The sequence below is a fragment of the Pseudophryne corroboree genome, chromosome 4 (genome assembly GCF_028390025.1).
Source record: "Pseudophryne corroboree isolate aPseCor3 chromosome 4, aPseCor3.hap2, whole genome shotgun sequence".
Classification (NCBI taxonomy): Eukaryota; Metazoa; Chordata; class Amphibia; order Anura; family Myobatrachidae; genus Pseudophryne; species Pseudophryne corroboree.
Window position 1 is genome coordinate 597,533,321 of NC_086447.1, and position 16,278 is coordinate 597,549,598.

General features: G+C 46.5%; 1 protein-coding gene across 1 annotated transcript in view; it reads right to left on the bottom strand.

The window, feature by feature from the left end:
• Positions 1 to 16,278, bottom strand: part of RPS6KA2 (ribosomal protein S6 kinase A2) — a 349,845-nt gene that overhangs the window by 142,780 nt on the left and 190,787 nt on the right. The window contains exons 15-16 of the mRNA XM_063917551.1: positions 11,135 to 11,224; positions 1,984 to 2,142 (exon numbers count right to left, since the gene is read on the bottom strand). Coding sequence (XP_063773621.1) covers positions 1,984 to 2,142; positions 11,135 to 11,224 — 249 coding nt within the window. The remainder of the gene's footprint in view (positions 1 to 1,983; positions 2,143 to 11,134; positions 11,225 to 16,278) is intronic.

Here is a 16,278-nt window from a genome sequence, read left to right on the forward strand (position 1 = left end):
GCAGTATCCCTGACAATGGAGCCTAAGCAGTATCCCTGACAATGGAGACTAAGCAATATTCCTGACAATGGAGCCTAAGCAGTATCCCTGACAATGGAGCCTAAGCAGTATCCCTGACAATGGAGACTAAGCAATATTCCTGACAATGGAGCCTAAGCAGTATCCCTGACAATGGAGCCTAAGCAATATTCGTGACAATGGAGACTAAGCTATATTCCTGACAATGAAGCCTAAGCAGTATCCCTGACAATGGAGCCTAAGCAGTATCCCTGACAATAGAGCCTAAGCAGTATCCCTGGCAATGGAGCCTAAGCAGTATCCCTGGCAATGGAGCCCTGACAATGGAGCCTAAGCAGTATCCCTGGCAATGGAGCCTAGGAGCCTAAGCAATATCCCTGACAATGGAGCCTAAGCAATATCCCTGACAATGGAGCCTAAGCAGTATCCCTGACAATGGAGCCTAAGCAGTATCCCTGACAATGGAGCCTAAGCAGTATCCCTGACAATGGAGCCTAAGCCATATCCCTGACAATGGAGTCTGCGCAATATCCCTGACAATGGAGACTAAGCAATATTCCTGACAATGGAGCCTAAGCAGTATCCCTGACAATGGAGCCTAAGCAGTATCCCTGACAATGGAGCCTAAGCAGTATCCCTGACAATGGAGACTAAGCAATATTCCTGACAATGGAGCCTAAGCAGTATCCCTGACAATGGAGCCTAAGCAGTATCCCTGACAATGGAGCCTAAGCAGTATCCCTGGCAATGGAGCCTAAGCAGTATCCATGGCAATGGAGCCCTGACAATGGAGCCTAAGCAGTATCCCTGGCAATGGAGCCTAAGCAATATCCCTGACAATGGAGCCTAAGCAATATCCCTGACAATGGTGCCTAAGCAGTATCCCTGACAATGGAGCCTAAGCAGTATCCCTGACAATGGAGCCTAAGCAGTATCCCTGACAATGGAGCCTAAGCAATATTCCTGACAATGGAGCCTAAGCAGTATTCCTGACAATGGAGCCTAAGCAATATCCCTGACAATGGAGCCTAAGCAGTATCCCTAACAATGGAGCCTAAGCAGTATCCCTGACAATGGAGCCTAAGCAGTATCCCTGACAATGGAGCCTAAGCAGTATCCCTGACAATGGAGCCTAAGCAGTATCCCTGGCAATGGAGCCTAAGCAGTATCCCTGGCAATGGAGCCTAAGCAGTATCCCTGACAATGGAGTCTGCGCAATATCCCTGACAATGGAGACTAAGCAATATTCCTGACAATGGAGCCTAAGCAGTATCCCTGACAATGGAGCCTAAGCAGTATCCCTGACAATGGAGCCTAAGCAGTATCCCTGACAATGGAGCCTAAGCAGTATTCCTGACAATGGAGCCTAAGCAGTATCCCTGACAATGGAGCCTAAGCAGTATCCCTGGCAATGGAGCCTAAGCAGTATCCCTGGCAATGGAGCCTAAGCAGTATCCCTGACAATGGAGCCTAAGCAGTATCCCTGACAATGGAGTCTGTGCAATATCCCTGACAATGGAGACTAAGCAATATTCCTGACAATGGAGCCTAAGCAGTATCCCTGACAATGGAGTCTGCGCAATATCCCTGACAATGGAGACTAAGCAATATTCCTGACAATGGAGTCTGAGCAGGAAAGATCATTTCCATCACAAAACTATATTGTTGTACCAAACTGTATGGTCTATAATTTCAATAATCTACACCCAGAACAAGTATACCATAGACATAAAATAAATGCTCCAAAAGGCATAGAATATACATAATATTACAAATAATGTTTAATATTGTAATATTTTGTAAAAATATTTTTATTTGGATGTCTTAATATGGTTACTGTAAGCAAAATGATTTTGTCTGTTTAGAGACAGTAGGAACAATAAGATCTTTGTGACCGACTTTTTGCGGCATGTGTATATATTAATGAATGTACTATATGTGTACATGACATAAACAAATACTTACCCCTTGTGTGTGGAGGTAATCCACAGTCTTAGTTATAACGTAAAGCACATCACTTGCTTCTCGCTCTGAAAAATATTTCTCACTAAGTATTTTGTCCAGAAGTTCTCCTCCTCTCATTAGCTCCATCACCAGGTAGACATACTTTCCATCATCATAGACCTGTATATTTACAGTAAATGTGGATTATGAGCATGTGAACACTCTACTCTAAATTGTCTAAATATAGGGAGTAATCTAAATTATAACTGCACCATTTGTGCAATCACATGCTTATTTCCTCTTCTTATAAACCATCTTTCTTGCCATATTCAGAACATGACAATATACTTTTTTAAATGTTATAAACTTGCACATAATGAGGACATGTAATATTTTATGGGCCAGTGTTGTAGTTTTTTGACTGGATATATGTAGCTGGCGACGGTCGAAGAGAGGAGAGGGCATTTGAGCATGCTCCATGTGGCCCCCTCCTCACTGCCAGCAAAGCAGACTCTGGCTATGTGCCCACGCCTTGTTCCCAAGGACATCTGTACTGCACATGTGCAAATCACTGGAAAAATGGCCGCTGGGTCATGTGTGCTGGATTTATGGTGTGGGCTTCCCTGGACCCAGGGGCCTGTGTACGTAGCACCCATTATAGATATGCCATTGATCTCTGGCCAAAAACTTTGCTATCTTTTAAAAGAAGCTGGAAACCAAATTTTGTGTGCTTGCCCCAGAAAGAGCGCTATAAATAGGGCACCAGCTGTTACAGTTCTGGATGTAGGGTGGGTGGTGTTGGACCCCCATGACTCCTGGGCCCATGTGAACCGCACACCCTGCATCCATTTTAATACACCACTGGTTTTGAAATATTTGAAGTAACACTACCAGTGCTGCAAGAGTGGCAGTACACTCCAGTATGGCACACAATAAAGAAGATCGCTGTCTGTGCGCTGTACCACCTGCTCACTTTGTAGCCGTCATTAGTGCCCATTCCTGCCAAACCTCACCACCGAGCAAGACCATGTGTGACAGCACCTCCTACTTTTTCAGGGCTGCTGAAGCACGAAGGTGACATCATCACGCTCCCGTGGCTGGAGTGAAGAGAAGCCTGGGGGCTGGGCGCACTTCCCTAATCCCTTGCTGAATTCCTCCTCAACTATTGCCTCCTCCGAGTCCTAGGCTCAGATGGTGACGGAGGTTGCTCATTATTCTACACTACAGAAAGCCCTTGTCTGGAGATGTGACACTGGTAATGGTGAATGTATGTACCTGTCTGTGTGTATCTATCTAACCCGGCCACAGCAATCAGAGCCTATTTATTATTATTATTATTATTATTATTATTATTATTATTATTATTATTATTATGATAAATGCAGGTCTACAGTATTTGCAAAATGTCAAATACTAAGTTATTATTTGACATTTTGCAAATAGACCTGGATTTAATAGGTGACATTCTGTGTAATTGCTGAGTGACCAAATGACATTTCCAGTAGGTCATCTGAGACTGAGACTGATTGTATACAGCCTGACATCACTATAAAGTCATTATGGGGCAATAACATGGCACAATGGACTTTTAATAGAGGGTGATGTGAGTAAATAAGGGCTGTATAGGTATGAAATTATATAAGGGGTCTTTGGTTTGTGATGAGTTAATGGACAAAGCTTTTGCTAGTTAGATTAGCTCCCCCTTTAGGGGTGTTGGTTATGTTTTGTTTAGCCTACCAGGGTAGGTAGGGGAAGTAACATGAGAAGGGTATATATAGATAGAGACAGCAGCAGCACTTCCTTTTCACTGCCTGGAAAGAGCAGGTAAGTGGTCTCCCCTTGTCTTTTCATTTTCTGTCCCTGACACTTCCTACTGTCCTCCTTTGCTTTCTCTCTGGTTTATTCTCGCATCTGTTCTTTCCAGTGCTCTGAATTGTTTTTGTAATTCAGTCTATCTAGTGTGTTACAGTCTATTATGCCGCGACCCAGGCGGCTGGTTTTACTAGTGCTGATCTCCTGTGGCTCCCACTGGCTGCACCAGCAGGCCCGCTGCCACTACTGGCCAGGGGGTTCTGCTCCATGTGAATGCGAGTGGCCATGCTGCCAGTTCCATCCTTAGGCACATGTTGGGAGGCATAACAGTGCCTCCCGCTGGTCAAACAAGCGTACTGCATTTTATATCCACCCAGTCAGTGGTGTCATCTAACGTCGGCATGCCTGGGCAACCCCCCCTGGTACCGAACCCTGGGTTGGTTTATCAGAATTTTTTGTCTGCCGGGATGCTTTCTTCCCAGTCTTTCCCAGTCATTCCTACGTCTCGACAGCAGGGTTTCCATGGGTCCATGCCGTCGGCCGTTTCCCCATATTTTCCGTCCCTGTTACCTCCTGGGCAAGTGGCACCTCCCACGTGGTCGTTTAATATGTCGCAGCCTCTAGGACCGCCCGGGTATTATCCGGGTTCAGCACAAGTGGGCAGTTCCCCGTTTGCCGTTCCTCCATTTTACCAGCAACCCGGTGCCCCCTTCCGATACCCGGGGGTCCATATCAGGCGGGGTGGCCACCTACTTTTTTTGGGCCCAGTTCGGACGACTTATGATATGACTACTGGCGCTTCGCATCCTGCCCTGTCCGGCAGCTCTGGTTCTCCTCTCCCTGTCCCTGCAATAGCATTGCTGCCCTGGCCCGTTCCGCTTGTGAGCTCTCCAGCGGTGACAGGTGCCCCGGTTGGCGCCACTGCGGAACTCCAGGTACTTAACCCCTCCTTTTCTCCCAAGGTGACTGACTATGGAGATCACGGGTCTCATGAGTTGCTGCAGGCTCACGGAGGGAATCATCTGACCAGTATGGACAGGGCTCCCCCGGCTGCGGAGGTCCCGGTTTCGAATGCGGTGTCGGCTTTGGGTACCAGTGCTGGACAAGGCAGCATGGCGAGTGGTTCGGTGATGGTGCCAGCTCCGGATTCGCCGGCTGGCCCTTCTGCTGATGGTGAGTGTGACGTTTTTGACTGCTCCTCTGTTGTCTCTTCTTCTGGGTCCTCTGCTGGCAGCGACCAGTCTGTCTCTCCCACGCGCCCGCACAAGATGGCAAGGCTGGTGGCTCGGGCGGTTAGGAAGGAGCTAGGTGGATCCAAGCATCCACGGAGAGCCAAGGCGCCGCCCGAGGTGCCTGGTTTCTCTGACATGATCCACTGCGCTAACACGGCAGTCACTAGGGGTTTGAGAAAAAGTTTGAAGGATAGGATTAAAAAGGGAACATTTGTAGACGTCTTTACAATCACAGCAGAGAGGAAAAGGGCTCATGCTGTGGCTAAGAAGGAAAGTGGCCTCCAGCGAAAATTCCTTTCGTAACTATCAACCATGGTTGAGCAGTTTCTTGATTTTTTTTCAGCCTGCTACTTAGACAGCAGGCAGGGAGAATAAAATAATGTTGTGAAGTATTTGTTTTTGGTCAACGAATCCCTAATACAGTATAAAGGTTACGCGTGGAGGCAGCACGATACCAAGTCCTGCCTTTGGGTTGTAAGGGTGTGGAGGTTTGGTTGGAGGTCACCAACCAGGACAGGCAGCAGGTCGAGGCCCCTTTCAAAAAAGGTTTTTTTCTGGTGGCAAGAGGGGTACAGGCTCCTCAGGTAAGGGTAAATGTTTCGCGATAATGACTCCAAGTGCGACAGGGGAGCGAAATGCCATTTTCGCCACTCCTGTAGAATTTGCGGAGCGGGCCACCCTGCCAAGGACTGTAAGTCCAATCCTGCCGATCAGGGGGACCCCACCAATAGTGCTCAGTAAAGCCCCTTCACCCATAATTGTGTGGGAACTGTCGAAGTGACTGGTGTTTTACCCACATTCTGCCGTTGCCGGGTTCTTATTTGACGGTTTTCATTACGGTTTCAAGTTGCCCATACCCGATTTAGTTTTTGTAGTGTCCCGCAGGAATTTGCAGTCTGCTCTGGATTCGCAGCAAGTGGCTTGGCAGAAGATGGACGCGGAGGTGGAATTGGGCCGGATGCGTTCCGTTAATGATGCCATTCCTGATGAGTACTGTAGGGTGCGTTATCAACTTTTCGACGAAGCTCTTGAGCTGGTTCGGGGATTTGGTGAACGTGCCTTGCTGGCTAAGCTGGACATCGAGTCGGCTGTCTGGCTCCTCTCTTTACCCCGGTTCATTTCGGTTCATGGGTTTCCGATTAGATGGGTCCTATTACATTGACGAGCTTGCCCATGGGGTGTTCTATTTCTAGTGCCTATTTTGAGAAATTCAGTAGTTTTTTACACTGGTGCGTCCAGGAGAGCACAAGTCATGCCGGTATTGCTCACTATTTAGACGACTTTCTCTTTATAGGCCCCAGAGATATTGAGGTTTGCCTGCACGCATTGTGGTCTGCCTCCGCTTTGTTTCGGAGTTTGGGAGTTCCCATCGCGGCGGACAAGACTGAGGGCCCTACATGTTGCCTTTCCTATCTCGTTATCGAAGTTGACACGGCTGTGGGTTGTTGTCGTATTCCCGAAGACAAGATCCATAAGCTGTTGATTTTGATTGGAGATTATTTGGCCATGACCAGGGTCAGGCTCCGTTAGGTTCAGTCCCTGTTGGGTTCCTTCAATTTTGCCTGTAGGGTCATACCAATGGGCAGGGTTTTTTGCTGGAAATTGGAGAGGGCCACCGCTGGGGTGAACAAGCCGCATCACACCATCCGCCTGTCTCGGGAGATTAAGGACGACCTTAGAACTTGGGCGTCATTTTTGGAACACTTTAATAGAGAGTTGTTATGGGCCATAACAACTCCCTATTAAAGTGTTCCTCCAGTATCCAGCCCCCATCTCCAGCTCTTTACTAATGCTGTGGGTTCCTCGGGCTTTGGTGCCTTTTTCCAGGGCGAGTGGTGTGTTGATCCTTGGCCCCGGTCTTGGGTAGCGCAAGGTTTCACTGCTAATTTGCTGTTGCTCGAATTGTTCCCAATCATTGTGGTGGCCGAATTGTGGTCGCCTCGATTGGCTAATCAGACAATAATTTCTTGGAGCGACAATTTGGGGGTGGTTCATGCGGTAAACAATCTTAGATCCTCCTCCCCTCAGGCTTTACATTTGCTGCGCCACCTGGTCTTGATCTGTTTGAGATTTAACATCAGCTTCACGGCCAGACACGTTCCCAGTGTTGACAACGGTATTGCGGATGCTTTATAGCGTTTCAATTTCCGGAGGTTTCGGGAGTTAGCCTCGGGAGCCTCGGCTCTCAGTCTGACTTGTCCGCATTCTGTCTGGCAGATTGTAGAACAGGCCTGAGGTTATTGGCAGTGAGATCGTTGGCATCTTCTACCTCGCGGGCCTACGCCACGGCTTGGAGGGATTGGGAATCCTATCAGACTTCTCACTTAGTTGCTGGTAAGTCTGTGGAGGATTGCTTCCTCGAGTACGTGTGGGGCCATTATTAACGGGGCAGATCCAGGGCGGCTATGTCCAAATCCATCGCGGGTATATCCTTTCACGCTAGGTTACTAGGGACAGTTGACCCCATGAAGTCATTCATCCTGGATAAGGTGTTGAGAGGGTGGGCCAGGGAGACCCCCTCAGTTGCTGATGCGCGCAGGCCGTTTGACCTGCGTTTGTTGTGGGAGTTGTTGGTTGCGCTTTCTACCGTGGCGGGAAACAAGTTTAAGGCATCTTTGTTTAGAGTGGCATTTTCTTTTGCCTTTTTTGGCGCTTTGAGGATTAGCGACCTGGTGGCCGTTAACAAGTTTTCCTCTGACACTGGGATTCTTTTCAAGAACGTGGTCTGCTGTGATGGGCTGATCATGTGTAAGATTGCCCGGTCCAAGACAGATCAATTAGGCCGGGGAAAGTGGGTATCGCTGAAAGCATACCCCGAAGTTGATCTGTGCCCCGTTAGCTTAACACAGGCTTATTTGCCCACCAGGTCGGTGGCCGGCGTTCAATTTTTGCTGCACTCTAACTCTTTGCCTCTTACTCGTTTCCAGTTCACTGCTGTTTTTAAACATTGCTTGACGCAATTAGGGCTTAATATGGCGGACTACGGAACGCATTCATTTTGAATAGGGGCGGCTACTTGGGCTAGTGGAATTCCCTGATTATAAGTCGTATGTTCGTGTTGATAAGTTGTGATGTGCGCCCATTGGCGTTGACCCAGAAACGTTGTTTGCCCGCCAGATTTGGAACGGCTAGCATTCCGGATCTGGGGGCGTGAAGGAATATTTTTTTTTTCAAATTTTTCCTCCGTTAGTGGGCTAATTACACTTGACTGTCCTACAAGTCCACCAGGGGTTTTTAAAAAGTTTTCGCCTTTACTTGGGTCAGTTTTTCTGCTGTTATTATTTAGTTGTGTTTCCTTTTTAGTCATACATGCTAACAGGTTATTCTCTTTTACAGCCCCTAATTTTTCATCTTCCCAGGTTTGGATGGTGGGCCATTTCTAAATTTTTTGGGCGGAGAATCACCCCTTAGCTGCACGGGCCGCTGAGTTGTTAGGCGGCTCGGTGTTAGGGGTTTACGGTGGTCAGGTTTATTGTTGTTGCTTTGTGAAAAAGAGCAGTGTTGGAGTCGTCCAGACTTTGTTATTCTTCACCTAGGTGGTAACGACATAGGCCAGAGGAAAGGTATTAAGTTGACGCTTTAGGTCAAGGAGGATTTGTGTCGCTTATGCGCCCGATGTTTGTGTTGTGTGGTCAGACATAGTTCCTAGGATGCAGTGGAGGGGTTCTATCAGCCTGATTGCCATTGATAAGGCACGGAAGAAGGTTAATTTCACAGTTTCTAAATTCGTTAAGGCTAGAGGTGGTTTTGCCTTGCGGCACCCGTTGCTGTTGACTGAGAATCCTTTGTATTTTAGTAGGGACGGGGTCCATTTGTCTGAGGCTGGGTTGGAGGTTTTTCTTCGGACTATTTTTTCTGTATGGTCTAGTTCCAGTTTGTAGTTTTTTCGGTGCTGGATGGTGGGCTGCGGTTCTGTTGGGCCATTTTATCAATGGGGTTAGAACCTGGCAGTGGCGGGAAGGCGCTTTTGACCAGCGACCACATGTGGCATAAGTGGTCTTTGAGGGGCACCTACCCTTTCCAAGGATAGCTAGTGAGTTCTGCCCGTATGGGGGGACGATGGGCATTTTCTGTAGGAAACGGTCACGCTATGCCATAGTGAAGGGTGGTGTTGCCTTCTCAATGCAGGTTATGCTTTTAGCCAGATGAGGCATTTTAGTTGCCTCATATTATAGAAGTAGGGGCGTTTAGATGCCGCCATTATTATATAACATCAATTGGCTAGAGCTGGTCATAAAGCGTTTTCCTTGCCATCTCTTACCAGAAGGGTCATTCCACTTAATAAATATTTAATGACCTTTTAAACTTGCGCAGTTGTTGTCTGTGTCTTATTTTTTCTGTGTCATTATTTTAGAGATAAGCTAGCTTATTGGTTGTGTAAAGGTAATCACAAAAAATCAATAGACGCCTTAGAGAGTCTCTGTATTACTGATCCCACATACACTTCCCCTCATCCCTTACACCGCGGACATGCTGTCAAAATGATTAAAATAATACAAAGAAGATATTTATAAAACAGATTCTGTGATAGATATCTTCTTTTATTATTTTAATAATTTCCCCCAAAAAAAATCTGTGCAAATTGGGGAAGGAGGCAGCGGGAGAGGTGCCTCCTGCTGCTAACACTAAAGTTCGGGTAGCAGGGGGCAGAGCCAAGCCATGGGCTGTAAAAGCCCATTGAAAAGTACGGTGAAGCGGCCCCAGTATACTGTATGTGCCTCTTGACAGGAGTGTGCATTCAGCCCACATGAATGCACGCCCCTGTCAGTCCCGCAGATGCGATTGGACCAGTGGATCCTCTGGCCAGCGGACACATGCGGCGGCATGACATGGCTAGCATTCGTGGCGGCGGGACCCAGCGGAGAAATGGTGGCTGGCGGCAGACCTGGATCCGAGAGGATCCAGTCCATGCCAGCCATTCTGCAGAGTTCAGCAGTGGAGAGCCGGCTTCCCATTTCAAAAATGGCGCCTCAGCGTCATTTTTGAAATTCAAAATGGCCACCGTGAACCAATCATGTCTCGCCGCGTTATCACCCTGCCCCCTCAACTGGCTTATGTAAACCAGCAGCGAGGCAGCGGCGGTCAGTCCGGCGGCGGATAGGGAGCAGGCAAGAGCTTCCAAAGATAGAAGACGCCGGAAGCCCTGGGGTGGCAGTGGCCATGAAAAAGAGCTTAAAGGCTGCCGCCCCCAGGTGAAGGTACAGCTTAATAAACGATTTAAACATTAGGTGTTGTGTTTTTATTTCAATATTTTCTTTACAGGTGGACTACGGGTGCTATCTGGCCCTTAATGTCCAGGCATGCTGGCACTTGTGGTTCTCCAAGTGCCGGCATGCTGGGGCAGGCTTGCTGGGACCTGTAGGCTGACTGTAAAGAACAATATTAGTATGTAATGAACCCCGCACCCACCACCACCAGGGGTGCAGGGCATAGCACTGGGCTTTCAGTCCAGTGCTTTTTGTTACTCAGGAGGGGGGACCTCATTTAAATTTTTGGGGTCCCCACTTTCTGAGGAATGCCAACCCTGGGCTGACTGATTTTGCTATGGCAGGGGGACCCCACACTGAGTGTCTCCCCTGCTACAGCATTATTCCCCCCTGGCTGGTTCAGCCTAGTGCTGGTTTTGGTTAAATAGGTGGAACCCAATGATTTTTTTTTTTTTTTTGGGGGGGGTAAATAAAAATCAGCCAGTGCCTCACCATTCACTGGCCTCACCGCACGTCACTGCCTTACACCAGTGTGTGTGTGTGTGTGTGTGTGTGTGTGTGTGTGTGTGTGTGTGTGTGTGTGTGTGTGTGTGTGTGTGTGTGTATGGGGGAGGGCATCCTTAGCTGCACTGCAGAGCAATTCACAGTTTATGCCCCCTGTGTACAAAGAAAATGGTCATGCCCGTAATGATGTGTGGCCATGCCCATTTTTTTTTTTTTTGGGTGCGCAAATTTCTTGCACCACTGAATACTACTGAAATAGCTTTGAAAAATGGTTGTTAATTACATAACCATTTATTTTGCTAATGTTTACATTAACTTTAAGTGCCAGCTGTAAGGAATCACGTTAACATAATAATCATCTATTTGAAGTCAAGAATATAGTGCAATAAGAGCAAGTTTAGTAAAAGACACACTTACATCCTTTAAAGTAATGATGTTTGGATGTTGTCCATATCTCAGAAGAATTTCTATTTCCTCTGACGGATCCCTCTTGCTTTTATCAATTATCTTTAAGAAGACAAAGATGAGAGGTACAGAGTGAAATATACATTTGAACTACATAATTTCAGCTAAATACTGTACACAGCAAATTGCTTCCTGTAATATGAACGAGCAAGTTCTAACACCCTATGAAGGAAGGAAGCAGCTTGAACTAATTAAAGGCTTCAAATAACAAGGGGAAGAAAAGTGTTACACCTGCTGTTAAATGTCACCATCACATTTGTTGTCACTGCCTGCGTACAGTATCATCTAACACAATATCATTTCTTTTGGCAGTTTTCAGTTTGCACAGATTTTGCTCTATCTGGTTGCTATTGAGAAAAAAAATATTATTACTAAATTGGCAAAATACCTATTGAACACACAATACAATGTATATGCACGGTATTGGCCCTGTGATGGTTGGCCTGTATTTTATCTTGGTGTTACTTACACAACAATATAGCATGTAGCATTAATGTAGGTGGTGTACAGGTGATAAGGATTATTATTCTTTTAGCTTTTACATACAGCGCTGACACAACTGCTTGGTTTTCTTTACTCATAGTCACTAAAGTAAATGAAACTGAATTGCAATGGTTTACATATATCAAGTTATTCCATGGCCACCCTCACCTGTTATTTAATAATCTTATCGAATCTAAACAATTGCTATTTGTTCTATTAAATGCTTACTTGTACCAAAATGCCCACAATCCTTACTACAACACTGTAGTTTAGAACTATAAAATAAAGGCACTGATTAGCTCTGCACTGTCACAAAACAGAGGTATTCATTCAGCACTACCCAGACGTGCTTTCTCTTACCTGTGCCACACTCTGAGGCACTGCCCTTCATCCGCTGATTCATCTGATGTCCTGTGCTGTATCTCCATTATCAGTGCTCCCAGGCCTGGCGCCCATTGTCGGTCTCCACTGCCCACTCCACGCCGGCAGTTCCATCCAAAACCAATCATAGACGGCGCCATGACAGTTCTGCACAGAGTCCAATCAGGAACCATTTCACAGTCATGTGATTATCACCACCAATCAGCAGCAAGCCAGGGGTATAAATCCTGAATCCCAACACAGGCAAATCACCAGTGGTTTGTTGTCTATCAACCTGCTGAACTTCTGCGTCTCCTGCTGGATTCTAGACAAGTGCAGTTTCCATCTCTAGCACTACCTGGCTTCCTGAGCTAACCTGTATAGCTGCTCAGCTTCATCATCGCAGCATATCCAGATTCACCAGTACAGCCAATTCCAGTGATTCTGAAGGGTTGCTCAGTTCATCATTGCAGCATATCCAGATTCACCGGTACAGCCAATCCCAGTGATCCTGAAGGGCTGCTCAGTTCATCATCACATCATATCCAGTTTCACCGGTACAGCCAATCCCAGTGATCCTGAAGGCCTGCTCAGTTTATCATCACATCATATCCAGTTTCACCGGTACAGCCAATCCCAGTGATCCTGAAAGGTGGCTTAGTTCATCATTGCAGCATTTCCCAATTCGCTGGTACAGCCAATCTCAGCTTTCCTGAAGGGCTGCTCCTGCGACTCCTTTGCAGCATTTCCCAATTTGCTGGTACAGCCTATCCCAGACTACTGCAAATCCATTGCAGCATTTCCATATTCACTGGTTAATCTCATCCCAGCAATAGTGAGCCCTCAGTATTATGAACTTCCCATCTTTTCTTCTACAGCTCTACTCACCTGAAACAGCATCCTGTCAGGTGTTCCTGAATAGCCAAACTGCCACGGCTATGAATGAGTAGATCCTTTATTAAACCTGTCCAATTCCTTCCTAATATCTCAAGCCAAAACCCAGCAGCTCAACTTAGTCACAATTGTGAACCTTACAGCCCACCATAGCAAGATTCTCAGAGTATTCTGGGTAATTCACTGGATGCATCCATTTTCTACTTCCCTCCCAGCCAGACACATGTGCTCAATATATAGATTCCATTGGTAAGAAACTCTGGGGGACATGTACTAAGCAGTGATAAAAGTGGAGAAGTGAGCCAGTGGACAAGTTGCCCATGGCAACCAATTAGCTGCTTTGTATACTTTTGTAGTATGCAAATTATAAATGTTACGACAGTGCTGATTGGTTGCCATGGGCAACTTCTCCACTGGCTTTCTTCTCCACTTTTATCACTGCTTAGTACATCTCCCCCTCTGACCCTTAAGGCTGCCAACATAGATCACAGTCAGTTATGTATGCCAGCTGCAGCCAATCCTTTGCACATGTGATTAAGTAATGTTTGCATACTTTGTTCATGTCTCTCAGCATTCCACGGCCGAGATGTAATGAAGTCCGAGTTCGGCGGCCTAATGGGATGCCGGCAAAACTCAGACTTTTTTTAAAGGGGAAATCATTAACAAGGCATGGTTTAAATCCCGCATGGCCCTTAATTACATCCTGGTCAACATGTCTATATGTTTGCATTGCTTTATCCTATCTACGCTTTTTGTAATTGCATTTTATCATTTGTATTTACAGTTTTACCAATTTCCTCTATTGCATAATAACCACCATTCTTCAGATCATCACATCTGATTGGGATTATTCGAAAGTAGAGGTGGTTATGCTCTCTGTCTGAATTTGATTAAAATAAACACCATAGTGAAGGCAGAATAGTGTAAAGCTCCAAAACCACATTCAGAAATACAGTACAGATGCTTCTCACTTAACAACCAAAGGGCCTAATTCAGACTGGATCACGGCAGCGATCGCAGTCTGAATCCCTATGTGGAGTGCGCTCGCGTAGTGGGCCTACTCAGTGGCAAACGCAGGATTTCTAGAGGGGGGTTTCCAAATGTAATCCACAGTCTACCACTCTGCAGAACATGAAATACAGTATTAATATGTAACACTATAGACGGTTTATAGTATAGACTGTATCAAACATTTAAATAATATACAGTAAATAAGATAAGAGGTCATAAAAAATGTTAAACATACTATAAAAAATAAATACGTAGACACAAAGGAATCAAAACTACACTTTCTAAGCACACATTCTTCCACTTCATGATAAGGCTCCTGTCTCTTCTTCCTGGTAGCTACTCTCTGGTCCAGTGCACTGATTGATTACTCAGATCCACACACAGCAAACTTGATAGAAGAAGCTGCCACCACTGGACATGTGTAGCAGCTCTGCTCTGTCTCTTAACTTGCATGATGTGGCAGCAGCTCTAGTAATCATATTATATACCGTTGCTATTGTCAAAATGTGAGCCAATTGCCAAGAGTAGGGGGGTTTCCGGGCAACCAGAAAACCCCCCTGCGTTTGCCTATGGGCCCACTGCACGTGCGCACCCCGTGAGCCCAGTGAGATGCTAACAGCATAACAATCAGGCAGAGGCTGCGATCGTCTCTGCCTGATTGACAGGCAGAGGCGGTTGCGGGGTGGGAAGGGACGTGCCAACAGCATTAGAACGCTGTTGATGGGGCGTGGTCCGGACAACGCAGGTATATCCGGACCATTGGGGCCGCAGCCGCTGCGTGACATCATGCAGCCGCTGCGACCCAGGTGGCGGCAGGTAGTGACCAGCCAGTGCACAGGAGCTGCACTGGCAGGGAGCTACTCGCCAGGTGCAAAAGCATCGCCGCCGTGCACCTGTGCAGGGGGAGGAAGGGGTAGGTCTTGACATGTGGCATGGACTAGCCATGTGCTGGGCGTCCCCCTATATGTCAGAGTAAATGATTGTAGATGTGCTAAATTTAGCACATCTACAATCAGATCTGAATTACTCCCCAAGTTCTGTTCCTACGACTAGGGGGTAAATTTACTATGATGGGAGTTCTGTTTAAGATGGGATGTTGCCCATAGCAACCAATCAGATTCTACTTCTCATTTATTTAGCACCTTCTAGAAGATAATACCTGGAATCTGATCGGTTGCTATGAGCAACATCCCATCTTAAATAGAACTCCCATTTACTAAGGTAAATTTACCCCTAGGTCATTAAACAAATTGCCTGCTAAGCGAGGAGTCGCACACTTAGTACAGGTAATCGTTTTAATTTATTCTGAATAAAGAAAAGGTCTAAATGAAACTCCACATTGATACCTTTGTTTTACTTTTTATAACTCTATAAAAATGATGTACAAAAAAAAATAATGAAAGTGACATTTTCACCTGGTCGAAGAGCTGGTCATAAGTCCAACCAGTTGTTAAACAGATATGTCATTAAGTGAGGAGCATCTGTATTTAGAAAAAGTGACTTCAACAGATCTGAAGTCCTGGGGTCTTTTGGAGACATGAAAAACAAAAAGTTTTATATAGGAGCCACTGAAGTTTGTGACTTCTCCTGATTCAATTAAAGTGAGTGTTCAGGTAATTAAAGTTGTAAGTATTTAAGTATATATGTGGCACAGCAGGTTCCAGTAATCCCTGGCAGCCATAAACTGTATGGGATTGCTGTTGCTTGAAGAACTACAAGTACCAACATATTCATGTCTGCCAGCATATACTGGTGCTTGTTGTTTGGCAAGACAGTCACTATAGTAACTGTCTCTCTTCAGGGACAGGATGCCCTTCTGTCTTCAACTGGCCTTCTGTTTGAGACCTCCTGCCTACGGTAGGGCATAAAACAGCATTTTCTGAGATCTTCAACTTTTCATTGAGTTGCCTCCAACTCAATCTTAATGATCTATTGATGGCTGCGATACCTAGGGCTAGATTCAATTAGCCACAACATCTTCTGGACTTTGGGGCTGATTAAGGTTGGATCGCAAAATGTGAACGCCTCCACCTATCAATCAGGCAGAGGCATTTGCGGGGCGGGGAAGGGGGGGCGGCAATGCTCCGTTTCCTAGACGCAGATGGACTGTTGCAGGGGCAGAGGCGGGGAAACGAGGGCGGCATCATCAAAATGGGGGGCATGGCATGGGCGTGATCACGGCGACTGCGTGTGATCAGAAAGATGGTGGTGTGCCTCCTGCGGGCAAAGCTAAGCTGCGCCGGCAGGAGGCAACCCTAATCTCTGCTATCAAGCAGAAATTGCGTTGCGATCGCAATTTCTGCTTGATCAAGGTGGGGGGAGCAGGGTAAGCATGCTGTGCGGCCTTG